The sequence below is a fragment of the Nannospalax galili genome, unplaced genomic scaffold (assembly GCF_000622305.1).
Source record: "Nannospalax galili isolate Female #2095 unplaced genomic scaffold, S.galili_v1.0 scaffold54, whole genome shotgun sequence".
Lineage (NCBI taxonomy): Eukaryota > Metazoa > Chordata > Mammalia > Rodentia > Spalacidae > Nannospalax > Nannospalax galili.
In genome coordinates, this window is record NW_008341028.1 from 9,795,315 (window position 1) to 9,817,575 (window position 22,261).

General features: G+C 40.7%; 1 protein-coding gene across 5 annotated transcripts in view; it reads left to right on the forward strand.

Moving 5' to 3' along the window:
- Positions 1–18,391, forward strand: part of Kif23 (kinesin family member 23) — a 30,234-nt gene extending 11,843 nt beyond the window's left edge. The window contains exons 8-24 of one of the 5 annotated variants that reach the window (XM_029565031.1): positions 1,255–1,296; positions 2,358–2,470; positions 2,613–2,734; positions 4,287–4,389; positions 6,179–6,258; positions 6,340–6,459; positions 6,667–6,793; positions 7,309–7,467; positions 8,703–8,860; positions 10,804–10,983; positions 11,159–11,338; positions 11,747–12,058; positions 14,860–15,087; positions 16,087–16,169; positions 16,372–16,453; positions 17,001–17,071; positions 17,670–18,389. In XM_029565031.1, the coding sequence (XP_029420891.1) occupies positions 1,255–1,296; positions 2,358–2,470; positions 2,613–2,734; positions 4,287–4,389; positions 6,179–6,258; positions 6,340–6,459; positions 6,667–6,793; positions 7,309–7,467; positions 8,703–8,860; positions 10,804–10,983; positions 11,159–11,338; positions 11,747–12,058; positions 14,860–15,087; positions 16,087–16,169; positions 16,372–16,453; positions 17,001–17,071; positions 17,670–17,685 (2,176 nt within the window). In that variant the 3' untranslated portion in view covers positions 17,686–18,389. Of the gene's footprint in view, positions 1–1,254; positions 1,297–2,357; positions 2,471–2,612; positions 2,735–4,286; positions 4,390–6,178; positions 6,259–6,339; positions 6,460–6,666; positions 6,794–7,308; positions 7,468–8,702; positions 8,861–10,803; positions 10,984–11,158; positions 11,339–11,746; positions 12,059–14,859; positions 15,088–16,086; positions 16,170–16,371; positions 16,454–17,000; positions 17,072–17,669 lie in introns of all 5 variants that reach the window. The other 4 variants (XM_029565032.1, XM_008836382.3, XM_029565034.1 and 1 more) reach the window with 4 other exon arrangements.
- The last annotated feature ends 3,870 nt before the right edge of the window (positions 18,392–22,261 follow it).

A 22,261-nucleotide genomic window follows, 5' to 3' on the forward strand; every position in this document is an offset into this window, starting at 1 on the left:
GTGGTTCTTACTGAATTGCATTTCAATAAAGGATATTCAGAGTCCTTGAATTTACTAATGATTGGTAAGATTGACAAAATAATTATAAAGTTGCTAAGTGAACTAAATATGAAAATATTAAATCCTTTTCTCATTTGCTTTATTCAACCATTTTTTAAAAAATATTTTACTATTTTTATTTTTTGTGTATGAGCTTATTGCCTGCATGTATGTAAGTGCACCCCTGTCGTGAAGTGACCTCAGAGGTCAGAAGAGGGTGTTAGATTCCGTTGGAACTGGAGTTATGCACAGTTGTTAGCTGCCATGTGGGTGCTGGGGACTAAACCCAGGTCCTCAGCATGAGCAGCCAGTGCTCTGAACTGCTGAGCCACCTCTCCAGGCCCCTCAGCCATTCTTCAAATGAGAACTTGTTTTGTTGTGTTTTGTTTTTGAGACAGTGTTACTATATAGCACAGGCTGGTCTGGATTATTTATGATCCTCCTACTTAGCCTCTCAATGCTGAGTCAAATGGGAACTTTATAGGTGAACTTTTTATTTTGCTCTTGAAATGTTGGTATCAGAAGACAAGTTATTCGAGTTAAGTTGTAGAGACATACATGAACATAAAGATCTTAAGAGACAGTTCCTTTTTATATAAAATTATTTTTCCATTTCACCAAGTATTTCCCCATTTGTTTTAAACTGTCAGTTATCACAAATCCAGTTTTGTATGTACCTATTTGCATAAGCTTTTGTAATGCCATTGTCAGTGTCAATGTCACCTTTTCTTTTTTTTTTTTTTTTTTTTTTTGAGACAGGGTTTTACTGTAGTACTGGCCTTGAACTCACAGAGATCTGCCTCTGTTCCTGAGTGCTAGGATTAAAGGTGTGGGCCACCATGCCCAGCAGCACTAAGAATTGCTTCTATGTCTGCCTATGTTTCAAGTTCATGTTTTGTTTTATTTGTTCTAAATGATACTGTTTCACATGATACTGTTTTGGTTTGCAAAGGCAATAACAAGAATACCTTCCTGGGGATCTCTCTGAGGAACTCAGAAGGCTTGTTTACCATTGTTACAGATTAAATATGTTAGGGCAGTGTTAGATCTACTTTTGAGGTATTATCTTTAGTGGTTTTTTAATCCAGTGAGGGCATTTCACAAGTCGATGATTTTTAAGGTCTGCCTCATTGTGACTGTCACTAGTCCAGACTGAAAACTTTGCTGTGGGATGGCTGCTGTAGAACAGTAACCTCTGCCTTATTCCTTTGATAGGTGGAATGGTTGCAGTACACCTATGAGGAACGCAGATTCTGTGTATGTGATGGTATTGACTTTTTCTTTAGGAGAAGGGTGTAGTGACACTACTAGGGTGGCATATATGGTATGTTTGTAAGTAGGTTGCTTTTCACTGTCACTGGGTAGGCTACTGCCTCTAAGCCTTCCCTGCTTCTAAAAATGTCTCCATCCTTGCCATTCACAAAATTGAGTCTGGGGCTGGAGAGATGGCAGGCGAAGGTATTTACTGCCAAACCTGACAACGTTTCATACCTGGAACCCACATGGTAGAAGAAGAGAACTGATTCCTGTAACTTACCCTCTGACTTCCACACATGTACCCCCAAATAAATAAAATTTAAAATAAAAACAAAAACTGAGTCTGAACAGGCAGTGCCCTTCCCTAACCTTGACCTGACTATTCAGACTGGACCTTACCAAGCCACTTTGAAAGGATTGCCATCCTGGTTCATACCAAACCCTTTCTGAATTTGTTGTCTGCTATTGCTGTGAAGGTCAGAATCAACCAGTTGTGTATGCTGATATAATGCTTTTAAATTTAGGGAAATGCTAAATTGTGATGCTTAACTGTACATGAGATATTGCTACTATAATAGTGGTCTAATTGTGTGTTGCTTCATGTGCTTTGTTAGGGTGGGTTAGAGGAAAATTTTGAAAATAGAATTGGTTCCTGTTCCTGCTTTATAACTAATTGTAACTTTATAATCTTATAATTTTATTCAGGTATTACATTGCTTTGGGATCTTATGTAAACTTAACCTCTACTAAAGAATGGATGTCATGGTAGCATACTTGTTTTATCTTAACCATGTGATGCATCTCTTGTTAACAACAAAAAGTCCCTCACCAGAAGTCAGCATCACACTTTTGGACTATCCAACTTTTAGAACTATGAACTAAATTTAAGAAAAGAATGCTCATGAGCTGGGGATGTAGCTCAATGATAGTTTGCCTAGCATGCATGAGGCTCTGTGTTCTGTTACCAGCCCTGATGTTCTGTTGCCTTGCACTTTAACCTTAGTCGTAAGGGAAGACAAGAGTATCTTACCTCATTTAGGATTTTTTTTTTCTTTCCACAGACTTCCACAATCTAAAATGCTCCGAGAAGACAAGAACCATAATATGTATGTTGCAGGATGTACAGAAGTAGAGGTGAAGTCTACTGAGGAAGCGTTTGAAGTTTTTTGGAGAGGTTAGAAATGGAACTAAAATTGATGGTTTTAAGTCTCAAAGTGGTACCATAATTTAGCAGCAGTCTCTTTTGATTTGTTGGAAAGCATGTATAGCACAGTAACTGAATTCAGGTGTGATCAATGATTTCTCTGTCACCATAGGTCAGAAAAAGAGACGAATTGCTAACACCCATTTGAATAGAGAGTCCAGTCGCTCCCATAGTGTGTTCAACATCAAATTAGTTCAGGCTCCCCTGGATGCTGATGGAGATAATGTTTTACAGGTAACATTTTGCATGTAGAGCTTATCTTTCTAATTTGGTCCTAATTTCGGAAGATGACCTGAATTATGGAACTTGTCTTTTAATAAAGATTATAATAAAGAATCAGTAGTTATATAGCTGATGGCATTTCCTTCCATGTCATTAGTGTTGTTTTGAGAGTCTGCCTTTGAATCTGAATACTAGTGGAAAGTATATATGGCATGTGGATTTTGCTGTGAGAAGGATTTACAAAGCTTGAAAATTTTTTGTGTTAGATTGTGGGATTCCCCCTCACCCCCCCCCTTTTTTTTTCTTTTGTGTTTATTTTATCTTTGGCTGTTTTTTGTTTGAGACAGGGTTTCATATAGCCCAGGATAACCTTGAACTTTTGCTCCCCCTGCCTCTTCTACCAGAGTGCTAGTATTACAAGTATGAGCTGACTTATGTGGTGCTAAAGATGGAACCCATGGCTTTGTGCATACCTGGCAAGCATGCTACCAACAGAGTTACATCTACAACCTCCATTTAGCTCCAATTGACTTGACTCATTTGGTATATAGAAATTTTATTTTTTACGGTACTAGGGATTGAACCCAGGGCCTTGCTCATGTTAGGCAAGCACTCTATCACTGCTTCATATCCCCAACCCTGTGTGCAGAAGTTTAGTAATGGATTTTAAATGTCAGCATTTCACTTTCTAGGTAGGTATAGTTCAGAAGGTGGCCAGTGTTTGGCATTGATCATCTCTTGTCAGATAGGTCAGCCCCACTGGCTGATCACTACTTACTACTAGCCTGTTCTGCTATAAAGCACGTAAAAATTATTAATAGTGTTTGAACCTGACTGTGTACATAGTAACTTGAGCTTTAAAGTAATCCTATTCATGCTGTGTCATGAAAGGTTATGGTGGCAGGACATGGTTCTGAAGACCACTAAAATTTGAATTCTGGTTCCTATGTATTTACCAGATGTTTGACCTAACTATAATAGAACCTTTTCATAAGGTGGTAAGAATTAAAGGAAGTAATACATGGAAAGTTCTTTGTCCAGTGCTTGGCTTAGAGTAAGCACTAAATAATTGTTAACCAGAAAACGGTTCTAAATCAGCTTTTCATATATACTTGATTTCCTTTGAATGACTTTTTTCTTTGGTGCTGGGAATTTGAATTACTTCTAATCTGTCATCCAGGTGCTTCTTGGTCTTCATTTCTTTTTATAAAAATTACAGTACTGTGACATTAGGTTATTTTTTTCCCCGGGGGTGGGTATTGTTAAAGACAGAACCCAAGACCTTTCAGTACTGGGATTCTAAATAATACCTGGCAATAGCAAAATGGAAGAGTCCCTATTCTCAGGAGCTACCACCTGATGTCTGCTCTGAAGAGGAAAACCAGGCAGCAGATAAACAGTCACTTAAAGTCAGAAGCTTTTCGCAAACTCTCCTAAAATATGTGTCCTTTGTCTTCCTGGGCATTTTGCATTGTGCACGTAAGGGATTCATTAAGATTTAATGAGTTTATTTAAGGAACACCAAAGCATTTATAACTTAAGTTATTGGTTGTATCCCTTATAGGAAAAAGAACAAATTACTATCAGCCAGTTGTCTCTGGTAGATCTTGCTGGGAGTGAAAGAACTAACCGGACTAAAGCAGAAGGGAACAGATTGCGTGAAGCTGGTGAGTGGAATGCTGTGCTTACCTATGCCAATAACCTTGAAAAATTTGCAACATCAATTTATATTATCAATGGGTGGTTTTTGCATATTTAATGAAAATGAAAAATGAAAAAAATTTATTAAATTTATTGTGTATTTTTGTGTGTGTGTCAGTGCCACAGTGGGTGTATGTAAGTCAGAAGACAACTTGAAGGAGTCAGTTCTCTTCTACCATGTGGGCCCTAGGGATTGAACTTTGCTGTTCAGGCTTGGCAGGAAGCACCTTTATCTGCTGTGCTGGACAGCTTTAGTGTCAACTTGACACACCTGGGTTGAGGGAGCCTCAGTTGGGGAATTGCCCCTATTGGACTGGCCTGTGGCCATGTCTGAGGGGTATCTTCTTGATGAGTGATGTGGGAGGGCCCAGCCCACTGTGGGTGGTACCACCCCTGGGCAGGTGGGCCTATGTTACATAAGAAAACAGGTTGAGCAGGGGTCAGGGGAGCAAGCCAGTAAGCAGCATTCCTCCATGGCCTGTGCTCCAGCTCCTGCCTCTAGGTTCCTGTCCTGAGTGCCTACCTTGGGCTCCCTGATGAACTGTGACCTAGGAGGTGGAAGCTGAATAAACCCTTTCCTCCCCAAGTTGGTCAGAGTATTTTGTCACAGCAATGAAGAAACAAACCAAGATACCTGCTGAGCCATCTTGCCAGCCCATCTAAATTACATTTTGGTTTTTTTTCAGTTAAAGCTTTTTGTCAATCTTCCTGTCTCAGCCTCCTGAGTGCTAGGATTATAGGCATGTATCACCATGCCTAGCAAAACTATTTGATAGGACAGTGATGAAATCATGATAGAGTTAGGAGGCCTTAGTTACTAAGTTCCAAGATGAGCTATTCTTATGTACCTTTTTTTTTTTTTTTCCACGCAGCCCCAAAGGGGCTCTTACATACTTTTTGTGTATAATTTGGTGAGATCTGAATTCTTAGAGGCATGATTAATCTGCTAGCCTAATGATTGTCTTGGTTCAGAACTTCAAGTGAGATTGGTCAGAAAGAGCAAGTATGCTGCCTAGGAAAACTTGTTGAGATGAGATGGGACAGAGTTAGCTAGTTCCTAAGATGCGGGACTATCAGAAATGTGTCCTCTCTGGGTGCAGGAGGGGCTTCAGTCTCTTGATGGTGCCATCAGTAGACTAAGATGCTCATGCTTAGAGAAATGAGGATATCAAACCTTGCTGAGAATATAGCTGGGTGTTAAAAGTGCTTACCTAGCATGTGTGAGGCCCCTGAGTTCAGTCTCTAGCACCAACAAAACAAGAGAAGAAATCAAATACATGACTTTGGCCTAACAAAGTCTTTGACAGAATTTAGAGTTTGGGAGACATCTTTTGGGTCATTAAGAATAATACTGTGTTTAATCTGGGTGTGGTGCTACACGCCTTTAATCCCAGCACTCAGGAGGCAGAGGCAGGTGGATCTCTGTGAGTTCGAGGCCAGCCTGGTCTCCAGAGAGAGTCCAGGCCAGCTAGGACGACAGGGAGACTCCATCTCAAAAAGACCAAATAATAATAATAATAATACTATGTTTGATGAAGAATCCTTTTACTGGAATCCCTGAAGAAGGATGGTTATTTAGGCCACCTGGAAATAATACTGTTGAAAATACAGCCAGAGAGAGACATGCATGGACAGCTCTTGAAGCTGAGTCATGAAAATCTTTCTAATTTTGTAATAATGAACATGAAGTTGAACAGAACATATTTTAGCTACCGTATTGTTTTCAAATATCTTCTGCATGTATTCTTCTGTCAGGTAACATTAATCAGTCCCTGATGACACTAAGAACATGCATGGAAGTCCTGAGAGAGAACCAAATGTATGGAACTAACAAGGTATGCAGTAACCATTGCTTGTTTGGTTTAATTTGTGCATTTTAGTTGCTTGATATACTTAGCTTTTGAATGTCTTTATAGATGGTTCCATATCGAGATTCAAAGTTAACCCATCTGTTCAAGAACTACTTTGATGGGGAAGGAAAAGTACGAATGATCGTTTGTGTGAATCCAAAGGCTGAAGACTATGAAGAAAGCTTGGTAATTTCAGTGCATTTGTCCTATAATGTCGAGTTTCTAGGGAAAACAGCTACTGGCATATGAAGAATGCCATTCTGAACATTTTAGAAATTGATACAGGATCATTGATGCATATAAATGAACTAATAAACCACCCTATTTAGTAATCTGTACAGAAGTACCTGGATAGGCTTTTTATTTACATAGTGCATTTGTTTTGTATTCTAGCAAGTCATGAGATTTGCTGAAGTAACCCAAGAAGTTGAAGTAGCAAGACCTGTAGACAAGGTGATATGTGGCTTGACGCCAGGGAGGCGCTATAGAAATGTGGCTCGAGGAGGCCCAGTTGGAGATGGTATGATTTTGTGTATCATTTACTCATTTGTCTCTCTCTAATTAAAAAAAAACTTATTTACATACTAACTGCAGAAAAGTTTGAAAGGTAATACAAGATTTGTTTTTGAGGAAGACAGTCAAGAAATTCCATGATTAGCTGGGTGTGGTGGTGCACGCCTTTAGTCCCAGCACTTGGGAAGCAGAGGCAAGTGTGGATCTTTGTGAAATTGAGGCCAGCCTGGTCTACATAGCAAGTTCTAGGCCAGCTGGAGCTACAGGGAGACCCTGTCTCAAAAAGACCAAAAAAAAAAAGAAAGAAAAGAAATTCCATGTTTAAAGGAGGGCATGGTATGCACATGTGTAAGTCCTGGATTTGCAAAGCTGAGGCAGGACAATCAGGAAATCAGTAGTCTAGGCTATATGAGATGACCTTGTCTCAGATAAATTCTGTGGTTAATAGGTCTGGGGCTCTAATCACAGTGTCAGCTTTGTTTAAGCTCTTTCTTTCTTGTGTAATTTTAAAATTCAATACAGAACCATTGGTTACTGAAGTGATTCTGCAGAGTTTTCCACCATTGCCACCATGTGAACTTCTGGATATCAATGATGAGCAGACTCTTCCAAAGCTGATTGAAGCATTGGAGAAACGACATCACCTACGACAAGTGATGATTGAGGAGCTTAACAAACAATGTAAGAGCAAAGCTGCTTTATAGTCAGAGATTAAAAGCATTCCTGGGACTGGAGAGATGGCTCAGCGGTTAAGAGCACTGACTGCTCTTGCAGAGGACCCAGGTTCGATTCCCAACACCCACATGACGGCTGCAAACCATCCTTAACTCCAGTTCCAGGGGAATCCAAAGCCCTCTTCTGACCTCCGCAGCATTGCACGAGACATACATGCAAGCAGTACACTTAGACACATAAAATAAAAATAATAAAACATTAAAAAAAAAAAATCCTAATCTGAATCTGTGGCAGGATGCATGCTTAAGAAAGAGTTATTTTGTTTCTTTGTAGTAGTACTCAAGACATTGTTTAATTTGAATGGCAAGATATTTTTTCCCCCACAAGCTCTATTTTTACTTACTTAATTTTTAAAAGATTTTATTTCTTATTTGTGTCTGAGTGTTTTGCCTGCATGGATATGTGCACCGTTTGTGTGCAGTGCCCAAGGAAGCCAGAAGAGGGTGTCAGATCCCCTGGAACTAGAGTTAGCTGTCATGTGGATGTTAAGAACCAAACCTAGGTCCTCTGCAAGAGCACCCGGTGCTCTTAACCCCTGAGCCATCTCTCCAGTCCCATCTATTTTATTTTTAAAGAAGGTCAAAAGAAAAGAAGTGGATGTCCTTCCATATTTTAAAATTATTTATAGTGATGGATACAAAAGAAAGTGTCATAGTTTTCCGTGTGTACAAAATGGGGGTTATTTATATTTGCTCCTCAGGAAGGTGTGAGGATAAATGAGATATGTTTGAAAGACCAGTAGAACAATTGGACAGGTCTGGTCCATGCTAAGTGACTATCTCAGTGAGTGGCCAAGTGGTGTACCAGTGTCTATACCTAAGGTCCAGCCAATCCCAGGTCAGGGTTATTTTTGGTTTTGCATTTGTAGGCAAACTTGGCTGCAAGTGTTGAAGAGGTTACAGAATACTTCCATGAATATTTAAGAGATTTTAGGATCATAGTCCTGATTTCTTCCCAGACTTGTTTTTTCTACCACCATTTTTGGTGGTGATAGTGGGCATGAACCCTGGGCCTCATGCATGCTCAGCAGACACTGACACTGACCTACACCCCCAGCAGCTTTCTTCTTACACACTGAATGCCATAGAGGGATTTGCTAGAGTGCTACATCTAGTGTCTGCTGATAAAAGCTGATTTCATTGGTTATTTTGAAGCCAATGTAAAACTTGCTTTTGTTTCAGGTGTTAATTTTAAGGCTTTGTTAAAAGAATTTGACAGTGCTGTTTCAAATAAAGAAAACTACATTCATGGAAAACTAAATGAAAAAGAAAAGTTGATCTCAGGACAGAAATCCGAAATAGAGCGACTGGAGAAGAAAAATAAAACTTTGGAGTATAAGGTTTGTTTTTGCATTTTCACATTGTATAGGTACTGGGTATTTGGCACTGGTCTCAGACCCCTCATTTTGCCACATGTGCCTGTTACTGTGTGAGTGAAAGGCATAAAAGAGCATGTTTTGGGACTAAGCTTACAGAGAATATTTTCTGGCTCAAAACAAGTAGGCACAGACCTATGGGGTCTAGGGTCCCCCTCTTTTCTCCCTGCCTGCCTTAGCATCCTGAGTGCTGGTATAATACCAAGTAAGATGCACAGAGGAATGCCACATAGTGATGGCTGAATTGGGAGTCCTTTATTAATAGCCAGTGGTCAGAGGGGGATAATTCCCAAAAGAACTGTTAACCCTGAGGAAAAGCAGAGCAGGATTTATAAAGCTTAAAACCAGTTACAGGGCTGGAAAGATGGCTCAGTGGTTAAGAACACTAACAATTCTTGCAGAAGACCTGGGTTCGAATCCCAGCACCCACATTGCAGCTAACAACTATCTGTAACTCTAGTTCCAGGGGATCTGACAGCCTCTTCTGACCTCCGCAGGCATTGCATGACACAGGTGCACTTACCTACATGTAGGCAATACACACATGCACATAAAATAAAATAAAAAACAAAAAAAACCACAATTACATTATGCCAGGGACAAAGCCAATAATTATTGTTACAGCAGATAACCATAGTTTACACCAGATTAGGGGCAAGTCAGTTAACAAAGGTTTTCAATTAACAAAAAGTTTTAATTAGGAAAAAACAAGTTCCTTAAAATTGTGGAAACACTGGGCTCCGTAGAGATGCAGGTATAGCTGGGTTGGAGGGATGTGCTACCTGGACATGCTACCTGGCTACTTGTTAAGTTTCTCAGTATTGTAGAAAAATTGTACTCCCTTAAACTACCAACATGAGACATTCTGCCCAATTGCCTACAGTGGGAATGGCTGGGCAAAACAGGGTAAAGCAAGTCAGCTAGAACAAAAAAGGGAGTTAGTTTTGTCATTTCACTGGGATTACAGGTGTACATCATGATGCTTGGCCAACAAGTAGGTTTTCTAGAAGACTCAAGTTTGGCTTAGTTTTACTTTTTGATTTATTTAGAAATTTTTCTTCTATGTTTTTAAAAACAATCTTATGAAATAAAGCATAATATGAAACTGTCAGTATGTTGCTTTGGAATGTAACAAATGCACAGTAAAATGCTAATTGGATCTAAATTTAGTTTACAAATCATGTTATAAGAGTATAAACTTGGGGCTGGAGAGATGGCTCAGCAGTTAAGGGCACTGGCTGCTCTTGCAGAGGACCCAGGTTTGGTTCCCAGCACCCACATGGTGGCTAACAACCATCTGTAACTTCAGTTCCAGGGGATCCAACTCCTTCAGACCTTCTCTGGCATTGCATGACTCAGGTGCACTTACATACATGCAGACAATACATTTATATGAATAAAATAAAAATAAATTTTGTAAAGTACAAACTTACAGAGCTGAGGACATAGTTCAGTAGCAGAGTGTTTGCCTAGTATGCATAAAGCCCTGGATTTGATCCCCTATACTGCCAAAATCAGTAACAACAAGGTTAGTGAAGGGGTTAGGGTATACCTCAGTGGCATGTTTGAGGCCCTGGGTTCCATCTTCAGCATCATTAACAAAAACAAACAAAAAACACTTCAGGGTGGCTTTTCTGTGAGCAGAAGGAAAGTTTGAAGTTCTCCCTTAGTTTTAAGGAAAAAAGTTTCTGTTGAAGCTACTTAAATTTTGGGTTTCAGTTAAGAAGCTTGTTAAGTCCTCACTTCTCAGAATGGAATTGGGAGTTCAGATGAAATTTTAGAGGGCAAAAGTGTTTTTTCTGTGATAGTTTTCTTTACACAAGTTTACTTCCATGAGCAAATTAAGGATTATTTTATAGTGAAATGTTAACATAGAAGATACTGAACATAATGTTCTGCCTTTCCAGATTGAGATTTTAGAAAAAACAACTACGATCTATGAAGAAGATAAACGTAATCTGCAGCAGGAGCTTGAAACACAGAATCAGAAACTTCAGCGGCAGTTTTCTGACAACCGCAGATTAGAAGCCAGGTTGCAAGGCATGGTTACAGAGACGACGGTGAAGTGGCAGAAGGAGTGCGTGAGTGTCAGTCCTGCAGTGCTCTCAGAGCTGGGTGACTTGTTCATCTTCTGCTTAGTGTACATGTTTTAGATTACTGTGCTTGTGGCAGAGTTGGGTGGTATTTGTTAACCTCTGGAAATAGGAGAGGGCTGTCACTCCCAGGAGTACAGTGGGTGATGTGATGCCATTACATCTGTAGGAGCGTCGGGTGGCAGCCACCCAGCTGGAGATGCAGAACAAACTTTGGGTCAAAGATGAAAAGCTCAAACAACTGAAAGCTATTGTTACTGAACCCAAACCAGAGAAGCCAGAGAGACCCTCCCGGGAGCGAGACCGGGAAAGAGTCATTCAGAGATCAGCTTCTCCATCACCACTGCCTGTAAGTGTTTGTAGTTGTGCAGTAGCTTAATACTAGAGAAAATCTGTTCAGATTGGAGGATGTCTCTCCATGAGAATTTTTAAAAACTTTTTATTTTTAGCTGGGCATAGAGGTGCATGCCTTTAATCCCAGCACTTGGGAGGCAGGGGGCTTGGGAGGCAGAGGCAGGTAGATCTTTGAGTTCTAGGCCAGCCTGGTCTACATAGTGAGTCCCAGGCCAGCCAGGGCTATATAGCGAGACCCTATCTTCAAAAAAAGAAATTTTCTCTATTTAAAAAAAATGTAGTGCAAAAATTTTAATGACTATACACACAATGTTAAATTTTCATGAACTAAAATTGTAGAAAAGTAATATTGTTTCTTTCAGTTTTTCAGTCTTACTCATTGATTTCTCTCCAATTTTTTTAGCTTTCTAGTAACAATATTGCTCAGATTTCCAACGGCCAGCAACTCATGAGCCAGCCGCAGCTCCATAGGCGCTCTAACTCTTGCAGCAGCATTTCTGTAGCTTCCTGTATTTCGGAATGGGAGCAGAAAAGTTCTCCGTACAGCACACCTGTCAATGTCACATCTATTGCAAGGCGTAGGCAGCAGGAGCCAGGACAAAGTAAAACTTGTATGGTGTCAGACAGAAGGCGAGGGATGTGCTGGACTGAAGGCAGGGAAATGGTTCCTACATTCAGAGCTGAGATAGAAGTAGAAGAGGACCGTTGCTGCAGGGTTCGTGCCAATAGTATTTTAAAGCACTGTAGTAATAGATTTTATCTCCTTTGCTTTTTGTAACTTGGTTCCAGAATTCCAATGGAAAGATGGGTGGGTGGCTCCAAAATGAACAAGGTCTATTTTACTGCGAAAGATAAAATCACTGGGCCGGCGTTGTGGTGCATGCCTTCAATCTCAGCAGAGCGCTAGGCAGATTTCTGTGAGATCCAGGCCAGCCTGGTCTACGTAGTAAGTTCCAGCCAGCTGGAGCTACAGGGAGAACCTGCCAAAAACCAACTGCCCCTGCCACCCCCCCAGAAAAGACTTAGTCACCCCAAGATTGAAGCTAAGCTTTTCATCTGAAGCAGCATTAACATAATGCCCTGTGAGTGCTATGAATGTCACCAGTTTGGTGCCTCCAGGATTAGACTCTTTGCAGTTGTATGAGCTTTGCACAGAATCTAGGAACATGAGTGTTTTTTCCCTTCCCTTGTTCCCTTCCCTTTCCCCTTCCCCCTTCCCTTCCCTTCCATTCCCCCCTCCCTTCCTTCCTCACCGCCCCCCCCCATTTTCTTGTTGCTGGAGATTGAGCCTTACTCAGGGTAAACATTCATTCTACAACTGAGCCATATACCCTGACAACCCAACAATGAATTTTTCTTTGGCTTCCCTTTTCCAAATTTAATTTTTCTGTCCTTGCTGATTTTTAAAGAATTCTAAAGAAAAATTATAAGAATGATATGGTAACATCTTTACCCTTAACATATGCAGATTTACTGTTACATTGTTTTAAGTATTTTTTACTTGAGTCTTTCGAAAGTTAAGTCATAGATGCCACTTCCTAAAAATAAGGGTATTGTCCTGTGTGACCAGTCTTTATCACATCTAAGGAAGTCAGCACTCAGTAAATATCCTCTAATCTCCTAGCTGTTCCAGTGCCAATGATGGCCTCTCCTTTCAACCCATGGCACAGTCCACATGAATGCATTGCATGTGGTAATTTTCACATCCAGGAAATTACTTTTAATCTTGTTGAGGTCTATATCAAATTAAAAGGACTTTACCTTATTCAAGGGTGCTCAAGTAAATTGAGTTTCACATGTTCTTCAATATTAAGGTAAAAATTCTTTGGAATTTGAATAAATCATCACAATACTATTCAGTAAAATCTTAACTGTTCTTTTAAAATAATGTTGCAGTAAATACTTGCTTAAGAGTCTCTCAGCTAATTTACACATGCATGAATATTTGGTGCCCTGCATTCCTGTTCATAAATGGACAGTGACCAGTCCCAAAGTTCTTATCCAGGCAACAGACAATTCTGAGGTCTCTTAAGTTCTTAACTTGGAGACTTACCACCTTGAAGCTTGTAGAAAGCAAATCATGGTGAATGGTCTTTCTGATCAACTCTAGTCCATCCTCTTACTATGTATGTTAGACTGAAAACCTGGAAGGTCTGCATATGAAATGTCTAATATGACTATGAGACATTTAGGAGGATTTACTAGAGACACTTTAATTTCTTACATTAAATCAAAGTGTCCTTAGAAGTGCAGCAGAAAAGTTACCACAAGGTTAGTATCTGTGTCCATGTTGGTCAAAAATTGTCAGGTGGACTGAGTTCACATTTTGGTGAAGAAAAATTTTAAGGTGCTTATATCATGACCACTTGTAGAGTTTCAGAATGGATAGTTTCCTGCATGTGTTGAGATTCAATGTCTTCAGAAGCTGACACATTATGTTGACTGTTACAGTGATGATGTGAGTTGTTACTACTGCTTCATTTGTTTCCTCCAGTGTAGGGAGGTGAGCATTTTGAAATCAGCATCTTCCTATGTGACCAGGTCGGAAGGATTCTGCTCATAGCAGACTTGCTCCTTTGCTTTCAGTTTAACAAATGAGATGTTCACAAATTGCTTCAAGCTACTGTGTTGTGTATAGGAAATACCTTTTTTCTGGCTCTCAGAGTGCTGTTTATCTTGGCTCACATGGCATTTGACTGGAAGCAACAAGTTTTTTATTGTATGATAGAAACTGATTTGGTACTGTATTCTTTATTTGGTTCTTAGAAATTTTAAGAAATCTTTGGAGAAAAGAAATTCACTGGCATATTTAGCCATTTGAACCTTTTGTGTAATTGTATTTTGAGATATAAAAATCTTAACTGGAAGTGTTCAAAAGTACTCAGAAGTACATGACACTGTTTTACATGCTACACATGAGGTTCTCTTTATACCTATGCTCTTCAGTTCTACTTTAGAATGCCAACAGCTTTTTTTTTTTTTAAGGTCTGGCTGTTTGAGGTGTATTTTCTTGTCCTTTTGGTTGTAAGCCTGAGCCTTTAACGGCTATACCACCTCTCCAGTCCATGAGGAATGTTTTCTATTGCTTAAATACCTTAGGACATAGTTAGGGCTTTTATTGATCTTGCTGATGCTTTTAACAGACTTGATACTCTATAGATAGCTCACAAAGCAATCATAATTAATGATTTTTTATCACAAATGCAAAATGGTTTACTTGTCCTGAGTTCCCCCTATATAGGAAGAACTAGTAGCACTGGCAGAATTTACCTTTTGCCCTTTGTTGGAAGGGCAGCTCCCACAGAGACTGTCCACTACAGAAGCTGTTGTCAAAAGATGCTTATTGGCTCTATGTTTGGCTAGGAAGAGAGTGTTTACTTAAATATTTAGCTTTTGAAGAGGTTTGTTTTGATATTGTCATGAATTAACATTGTCAAACCTGCTGCACTTCTAATAATACTCTTAAATTAATTCTGGGTTATGCTTGTTTCTCAATTCCTCTTTCAACCTGATCAGAACACACCAATTCCTGTCCGACACAGACGGTCCCGCTCTGCAGGGAGCAGATGGGTAGATCATAAGCCCGCCTCAAACGTGCAAACTGAAACAGTCATGCAGCCACATGTCCCTCATGCCATCACAGTGTCTGTTGCAAATGAAAAGGCACTAGCTAAATGTGAGAAGTACATGCTGACCCACCAGGAACTAGCCTCCGATGGGGAGATTCAGACTAAAGTAATAAAGGTAAAAACCAGTTTTCATAGACGAAAACCAATGAGAAATTGTTTCTCTTTGATGACAACTACAACATAAATGGATGTCAGATGGAACTTTTTATTTAGCATAAAATTAACCACTTAGGTTGCAAATCTGCTAAACAAATCTAGCTCTACTCGAATAGGCTCAGTTCTTGGGTTTCTTAGAATTCCAGATCCATAATGTACTTTATTACTTTACTGTGTATTAAGCTTAAATTTCTATTTTAAAGTAAACTGGGCCAGATGTAGTAGTGTACACCTTTAATCCCAGCACTTGGAGGCACAGGCAGGAGGATCTCTGAGTTCGATGTCAGCCTGGTCTACATAGTGAGTTCCAGGATAGCTGGGGCTACAGGGAGACCCTGTCTCAAAAAGACAAAATAAAATTTGACCGATGGCCAGGCATGGTGGTACATGCCAGGAGGATTTTGAGTTTAGGGAGAGCTGGTGCTACACAGTCCTGATCTCAATAAATAAACAACAAATAGTTAACACATTTGACCTACGAAAAGTACTCAGTATTGAGCTACCCAAAATCTCTTGTGGAAAGAAAAGACTTGCGTGCTTACAGAAGAGTTTTCTTTTGATCATAGTCAATGAAAAAAATAAGGAAAATAAAAGATGATCTGCTATGTAGAGGTTCATTTCAAATTCAGTTTAGAAGATAGTTATAAGACTACTGCCACCAGAGAGGAAGGTACACTGCCTTAAACGTGTAGAAATTTCTGGTAGATTAATCTGTCTCTAGTGGAGTTTAACTTTTAGATTATTGGTTGAATAAAAAGGAGCAAATTTGGAATGTTATGGTTGTTGTAGTTTTGTTTAGTCGGTCTACTTAGCTTTCTCAAGTGCTTTGCTCAGTAGATTCAGCAGTCCAAGGGCCGTTTGTCTTTGTGGATGGGAATTTCAGATCAGTTTTAAATACATGCATGTTCATCATTTGGATGTATCAAAGTGTAACAGTGACCTTTTCTCTTGGCTTTAGGGTGATGTTTACAAAACGAGAGGTGGTGGACAAGCTGTCCAGTTTACTGATGTTGAGACTTTAAAGCAAGAATCACCAACTGGGTGAGTGATGATCACAGGTGTCTACTTAAAGGGCTGTTTTCCTCTTGTTCCTCTTGTAAGCTTCTTGTTCTTAGGAACAGAATATCCTGTGAGGTTTATTGTTAACTTTCCACAGGGGCATAAGTGGTTTTCCCTACTTCTAATGTTTTTCATTCTTCTTAGATGCAAAAGTAATTGTTGCATCATGTTTCGCCTTTTTCAGTAGTCGAAAACGAAGATCGTCCACAGTAGCACCTGCCCAACCAGATGGTACAGAGTCTGAATGGACCGATGTAGAAACAAGGGTAGGGGTACAGTTAAATACTTGCTTGCTAAAATTAGGTGGTATAGTGCTGTAGCACTATATGCTTTGATGATGCAGAGGCAGGACCTCATACTGCCCATGCAGCCTGAAGGCCTGTTACTAACACACCTTAGGGCGCTTGCATTTCTTTAGGTCTGGTTTCACTAGAGGTCTTGAGCATAGTGGGGGCAAAGTTCAAGAATGGAGCCAGAGTATCACTCCAAATTAACAAGAATTGCAGCAGGTGACTGTTATCCCCAAGGAATGACTCCTGGGGATAGGATTGGGAGAGGGGTGGCCCTGGCCACCAGCTTGTTAAGAACTTTCTCCCTTATGTAAAATGAGAGACTACCTGGACACTTTCCAAAGACCCTTCTTGCTCCTAATGTGACCTGTGCCCAAAATTGTGTGATGGTTGGCTTAACCTCAGTGTCTTTGCTGATCTAGAGAGTGTGTTGGATTTCACCATGGTAGAGGCCATCTAAATAGAGGTATGCTTCTGGACTGTTGAGGAGCTGACCATTCCGTCTTCTGTCACTTTCCTCTAGTGTTCTGTGGCTGTGGAGATGAGAGCAGGATCTCAGCTGGGACCTGGATATCAGCACCATGCACAACCCAAGTGAGCACTGGCCAGTCCTATACCCATCCCTCCTCCAGGCTTTCCACCACTACTGCTCACAGCTGTCCCTTACTCTCCGGGTAGTTTTGCCTGGCAAATCTGTGGTAGGCCTCTACAGTGCTGAGCTCTCCAGAGGGCTGTAAGGGCAGGTGGTGTCAGATCATTTTGGAGACAACAGCCTTGCGTAAGTCATTCTTACCTGATTGGCCTCTTGGTCCTTTTTAGGAGTGTTTTCTAAATATAGCTGAATGTCAGGATTGCAGGGAGACAAGGAATCACATTCTTTACTCCCTCTTCTGTTAAATCCCGCACTAAAGAGTTCCAAACTACTTTTTCTGTATTTAGTAAAACTCATTCTTTGCAAATATTCTTCTCTACATCTTTAACACTTGGATTCCTTAGGCAATTCAGAAAATGGCTGCAATAGGCTAAAAATGGGGAGGCTTATTAGCTGTTACAATTGTGTAATAGTTACTTGCTTGCTCAAAAGAACTTTTGATAAAATAGCAATTTTTCACAACTTTCCTAAAGATTCATTTGCCATGACTAAGTCACTAAGTGCAAAATTTACCATTAAATGCTGGTTTTTGTGTTTTAGGCGCAAGAAGCCTTGAACTGACTGCCCCAGTAGCAGAAGAACGATTCGGTTCCTGTTGGTGATTTCTCCAAAGCATTGTTGAAAGCAGTCTGAGCTTTGCAGAAATGCAGCTTTGCAGAACAATACAGACCTCAACTATGTCATACTCTGGCCTAGAACAAAGCCTTCCTAATGTTTCTAAAGACACCCAGGATTCAACATTCTTTGTGTATTATATGCCTTGCCATATTTAATATTAATAGAGAAAGACACGCCCCTTCACATTGCTGTATGAACTATTTTTATAATGCTATTTTTGTATATTTCTTGTATACTTATAAACTAATTCATGCAAGTGTTTGTCTTGGGTAATTAAGGACAAATGTATCTAGATCTCATTTTTTATTGTGACTTTTCCAACTGTTTTGAATATTAAGGTTTTATAAAGAAATACAGCTATTGATTAGCTGCAAGAATGCACTTTACACATATTTAATGATTCAGACTTTCAAAATAAAGATAATTGGCCAATGACAAAACCATTTTAGAGTGGTGTTTAGAATTCTATATGTATATATTCAATTTCTGACTTTTAGATATGCTAAAAGAATTAAAAAGCAGTAAGAACTGCAAAGTTGTGTGGCCGCCATTCACTCAACACATTCCCAGGCACCTGCAGTGTTGTTTATCTGGTACTTGTTATTTGTGGGATGCAAGAAAAGAAAGCACTGGATACAGAAAGCAACTTGAGATTAAATGGACATTACTTTTTAAAAATATATTTTTATTTCATGTGTATGTTTTGCCTATATATGTATGTAAGTCCACCCTTGTCATGCAGTGCTTGTGGAGTCAGAAGGCGGCATCAGATTCCTCTGGATCTGGAGTTATATACAGATGGTTGTTAGCCATGATGTGGGTGCTGGGAATCGAACCTGGGTCCTTTGCAAGAACACCCAATGTCCTTAACCACCGAGCTCTCTCTCCAGCACCCAAATGGACACTACTTTTAATGGAATGTGTATTACACACAGGTGAAGAAATAGGCTGAAATTGGCTCACAGATCCCAAAGTCTGCAGGTGAGCCCAAGTCTGACCAGAGCTACCATGCTGTTTGTCTCATCTTTATACATTAGCTTAGCTGAACATTTCTTGGCCCTAATTGGATAATTTTAGTTAGAAACTTAAGCAAGATGGTCCTAGGAAAGTTGCATAGTCCAGAATGAAGCCAGGTTTAGCAGGATTCCTTTTTTGATGTGCTTGATCACTCATGGTGGAAGACTTCACATTTCACACTGACCCATTCATGGCGACTGCAGGATATTTTCTATAATGTCCCTGTCCCCTTGAGAGTGTGCAGTTTTCCTTCTGCAGTACTACTGCAAAGAACAGCCTTGCACTTGGACCCTCGTGTACAATCCAGAGTGTTAAGGTGGGGGCCACAGTCAGAACTGCTGGATTTAAGCTGTGCACATAAGCAACTTGTAACCAAGTTTTTGCAAATTTGTTCTTTTGCCAATCCACCATTTCCACCAGCAACCGTTCAATCCTCACAGCCTCTTCTGTACTTGGTGTCTTAAGTTACTTTTTATGAATTGATGGATGTGAAATGAGATCTCATTGACTTAATGTGTAATTCCTGCTGGAGAGATGGCTCAATGCTAAGAACACTGCTCTTGCAGAGGGTCCAGGTTCACTTCCCAGGACCCACATGGATGCTCACAACTGTAACTCCATTTCCAAGGGGATCCAATGCCCTCTTATGGCCTCTGTGGGCACTGCATACATGCACATAAACACTCAGGCTTATTAATACATATCTGTCAGTGAGTTTGGTTCCTCTAGATACTAGTATCTTTGCATTCTAAGTATTACTAAGTTTTTCTTGGTGTGTAGTACTTTATGTATCCTTTACTATTTTAAGCCTCAGATCTCCCCGTCCATGACTTTTCTACTTCATGGCACTTGTTTTTCTTTCTTGGTTCTTTTGAGACAGGGTCACCCTGTAGCCTCAGCTAGTCTGGAACTCCCTATGCAGATTAGGCTGGCCTCAAACTCACAGAGATCCACATGTCTGCCTCCTGAGTGCTGGGATTAAAGATGTGCCATCATGCCTAGCATGCCTTTATTTTTTTCAGTGTTGGGAATGGAACCCGGGCCCTCAAGCATGCTAGGCATACGTTCCACCATTCTGAGGCCCCCACTCTCTACCATCCCTTGGTACAGCTTTGTTTCAAAACACTCCTTTTGGATCTGTAAAGTTTACTGGCATTACTAAGTTCCCCTAAGTGTAAGAGTGTATCACCTGTTCTGCTTGGCTGTGTATCTATTTGCATCGCCAGTAATACACTAATCCCAGCACTTGAGGCAGAGGCAGGTATCGCTATGAGTTCAAAGCCAGCCTAGTCTACATAGCAAGTTCTAGGCTAGTCAGGGCTACAAGGACAAAACAAAAGAAAAAACTAGCCAGGCATGGTGGTGCATGCCTTTCATTCCAACAATACAGAGGCAAAGGCAAGTAGATCTGTGAATTCTGTGCCAGCCTGGTCTACATAGTAAGCTCCAGACTAGCCAGGGCTACCTACTACAAAATAGAAAGTCTAGTCTGTGCTACTCTGGTGGAACATGCCTGTAATCCCAGCACTTTGTGGGCTGAAACAGAGATTGCCACAAATTCAAGGCCACCCTAGACCACACAAGCTCCAGGCCAGCTTGGACTGCACAGTGAGGCCATGTCTCAGAAGGCAGGAAAAACACAAGTTCAACATTATCCTCAGTGTCAAGTTCAAAGCCAGCTGTAGCACATAACACCCTATCACAAATTTTTTTCTTTTGAAAAATTTATTGCTCCATTGTTTTTTGGTGCTAAGATCATTTTATAAATTTAAAAAATAAAAATCAGGGCTGGAGAGACAGCTCAGTGGTTAAAAACACAGGTTGGTCTTTCAGAAGACCCGGGTTCAAATCCCAGCACCCACATGGCAGCTAACAACTGTCTGTAACTCCAGTCCTAGGGGATCCGACAGCCTCCTCTGACCTCCGCGGGCATTGCTCAACACGGTTGCACTTACCTACATGCAGGCAATACACGTATACACATAAAAAAATTAAAACTTAAAAAAGTAAAAATCACAGGAGTATTTCTGTTAGAGCATTTATTTACCTATCATGCTTAAGGCTATTAAGGCTCTGGGTTCAAGTCCTTAGCACTGGAACGCAGGGCCTCCACACAAGCTGTTCAAGAGTGGTAGCTTAGTGGTAGACCACTAAGCTGCACCCTAACCTGGGGTGTTTTTATTACAGTGTGTGTGTTTGTGTGTATGTGCAGGCATTCCACAGTGCACCATGTGGAGGTCAGAGGACAACTTGCTAGAGCCGGTTTTCTCCTCCATCATGCCAGTTCTGGGGATTCAACTTCGGTGAGACAGCTTGGTAAAAAGCACCTTTAATCTGCTGAGCTATGTCCAGTCCCTGAGGTGTTTCTTTGTATTCTGCTTTTTTTAAAGACTGGCTGCAGTTTCTAATTGTCAATGGCTGAGCTTAGAATGCTGCCAGGATTTTGGAGATCAGTCTTGAGTCTAGCAACCTTGTCAAACTACAAGGCTGAGTTGTTTGTCTATGGGTTGTCTTGGAATGCTGGGGGAACATTATTAATGAGAATTTACACTTTTTTTTTTTGAGACAGGGTCTCACTATGTAGCTTTGGCCTCCCTGGAACTCACTGTGTAGACCATGCTGGCTTCGAACTCACAAAAATCCACATGCCTCTCCCTCCAGAGTGCTGGGTAAAGGCATGTACCATCACACCCAGCTGTGCCTTTCTAATACCTCTTAAAGTCTTTATGACGTGACTAAATTCCAGGATGGTTAAGAAATTGAAACAGAAACAAAAGGAGACACGTTTGTTCCGGATCTTCAAAGAATGTTTCAAAAGCTTCACTTTTTGTTTTTATTTTTTGTCTTTTTTTTTGGGGGGGGGTCTCCCTGTAGCCCCAGCTGGCCTGGAACTCATTACGTAGACCAGGCTGGCTCGAAATCATGGCTCCGCCTGCCTCTTCCTCCCAAGTGCTGGGATTAAAGGCGTGCGCCACCATGCTCCGCAAGCTTTACTATTATAATCCTTATCAGGTTATGAAAGTTACTCTCCTAGTTCCCTAAGTGTCTACGTAAACGGCTGCAGAATTTTGTCAAGTGGTTTTCTGAATCTGCAAGCTCCTAAATGTACTTTGCTAATGTAATGATTTTAGGCTTTTCTTAGTATGCTGTCCTGTGTTTTATAACCCTCTTCCGAATTTACCTATTTCATCAGACAATGGGCTAAGCACTGGAACTTCAAACCCATGACCTTCGCGACGTTCAGGTCCGCTGGAGACGTAATTAGTTCATTTTCCAGAAAGTGTGAGCCTGAGGTCCTGCCAGTTCAAGCAGGCTGCGGAACCTGCGGGCGTCTCCGTGTCCCTAAAAGTACTTTTAATACCCGCAGGGGCACTGAGCTCTCCAGCGCCAGGAAACCGGACGCTCACACTCGCGCAGGCGCCTCCACTAGATCCTGGCCCCGTCCCTTCCGCCCGGCGCCGAGCGCCGATTGGCTCGCGGAGCCGTATAAGAGCTTG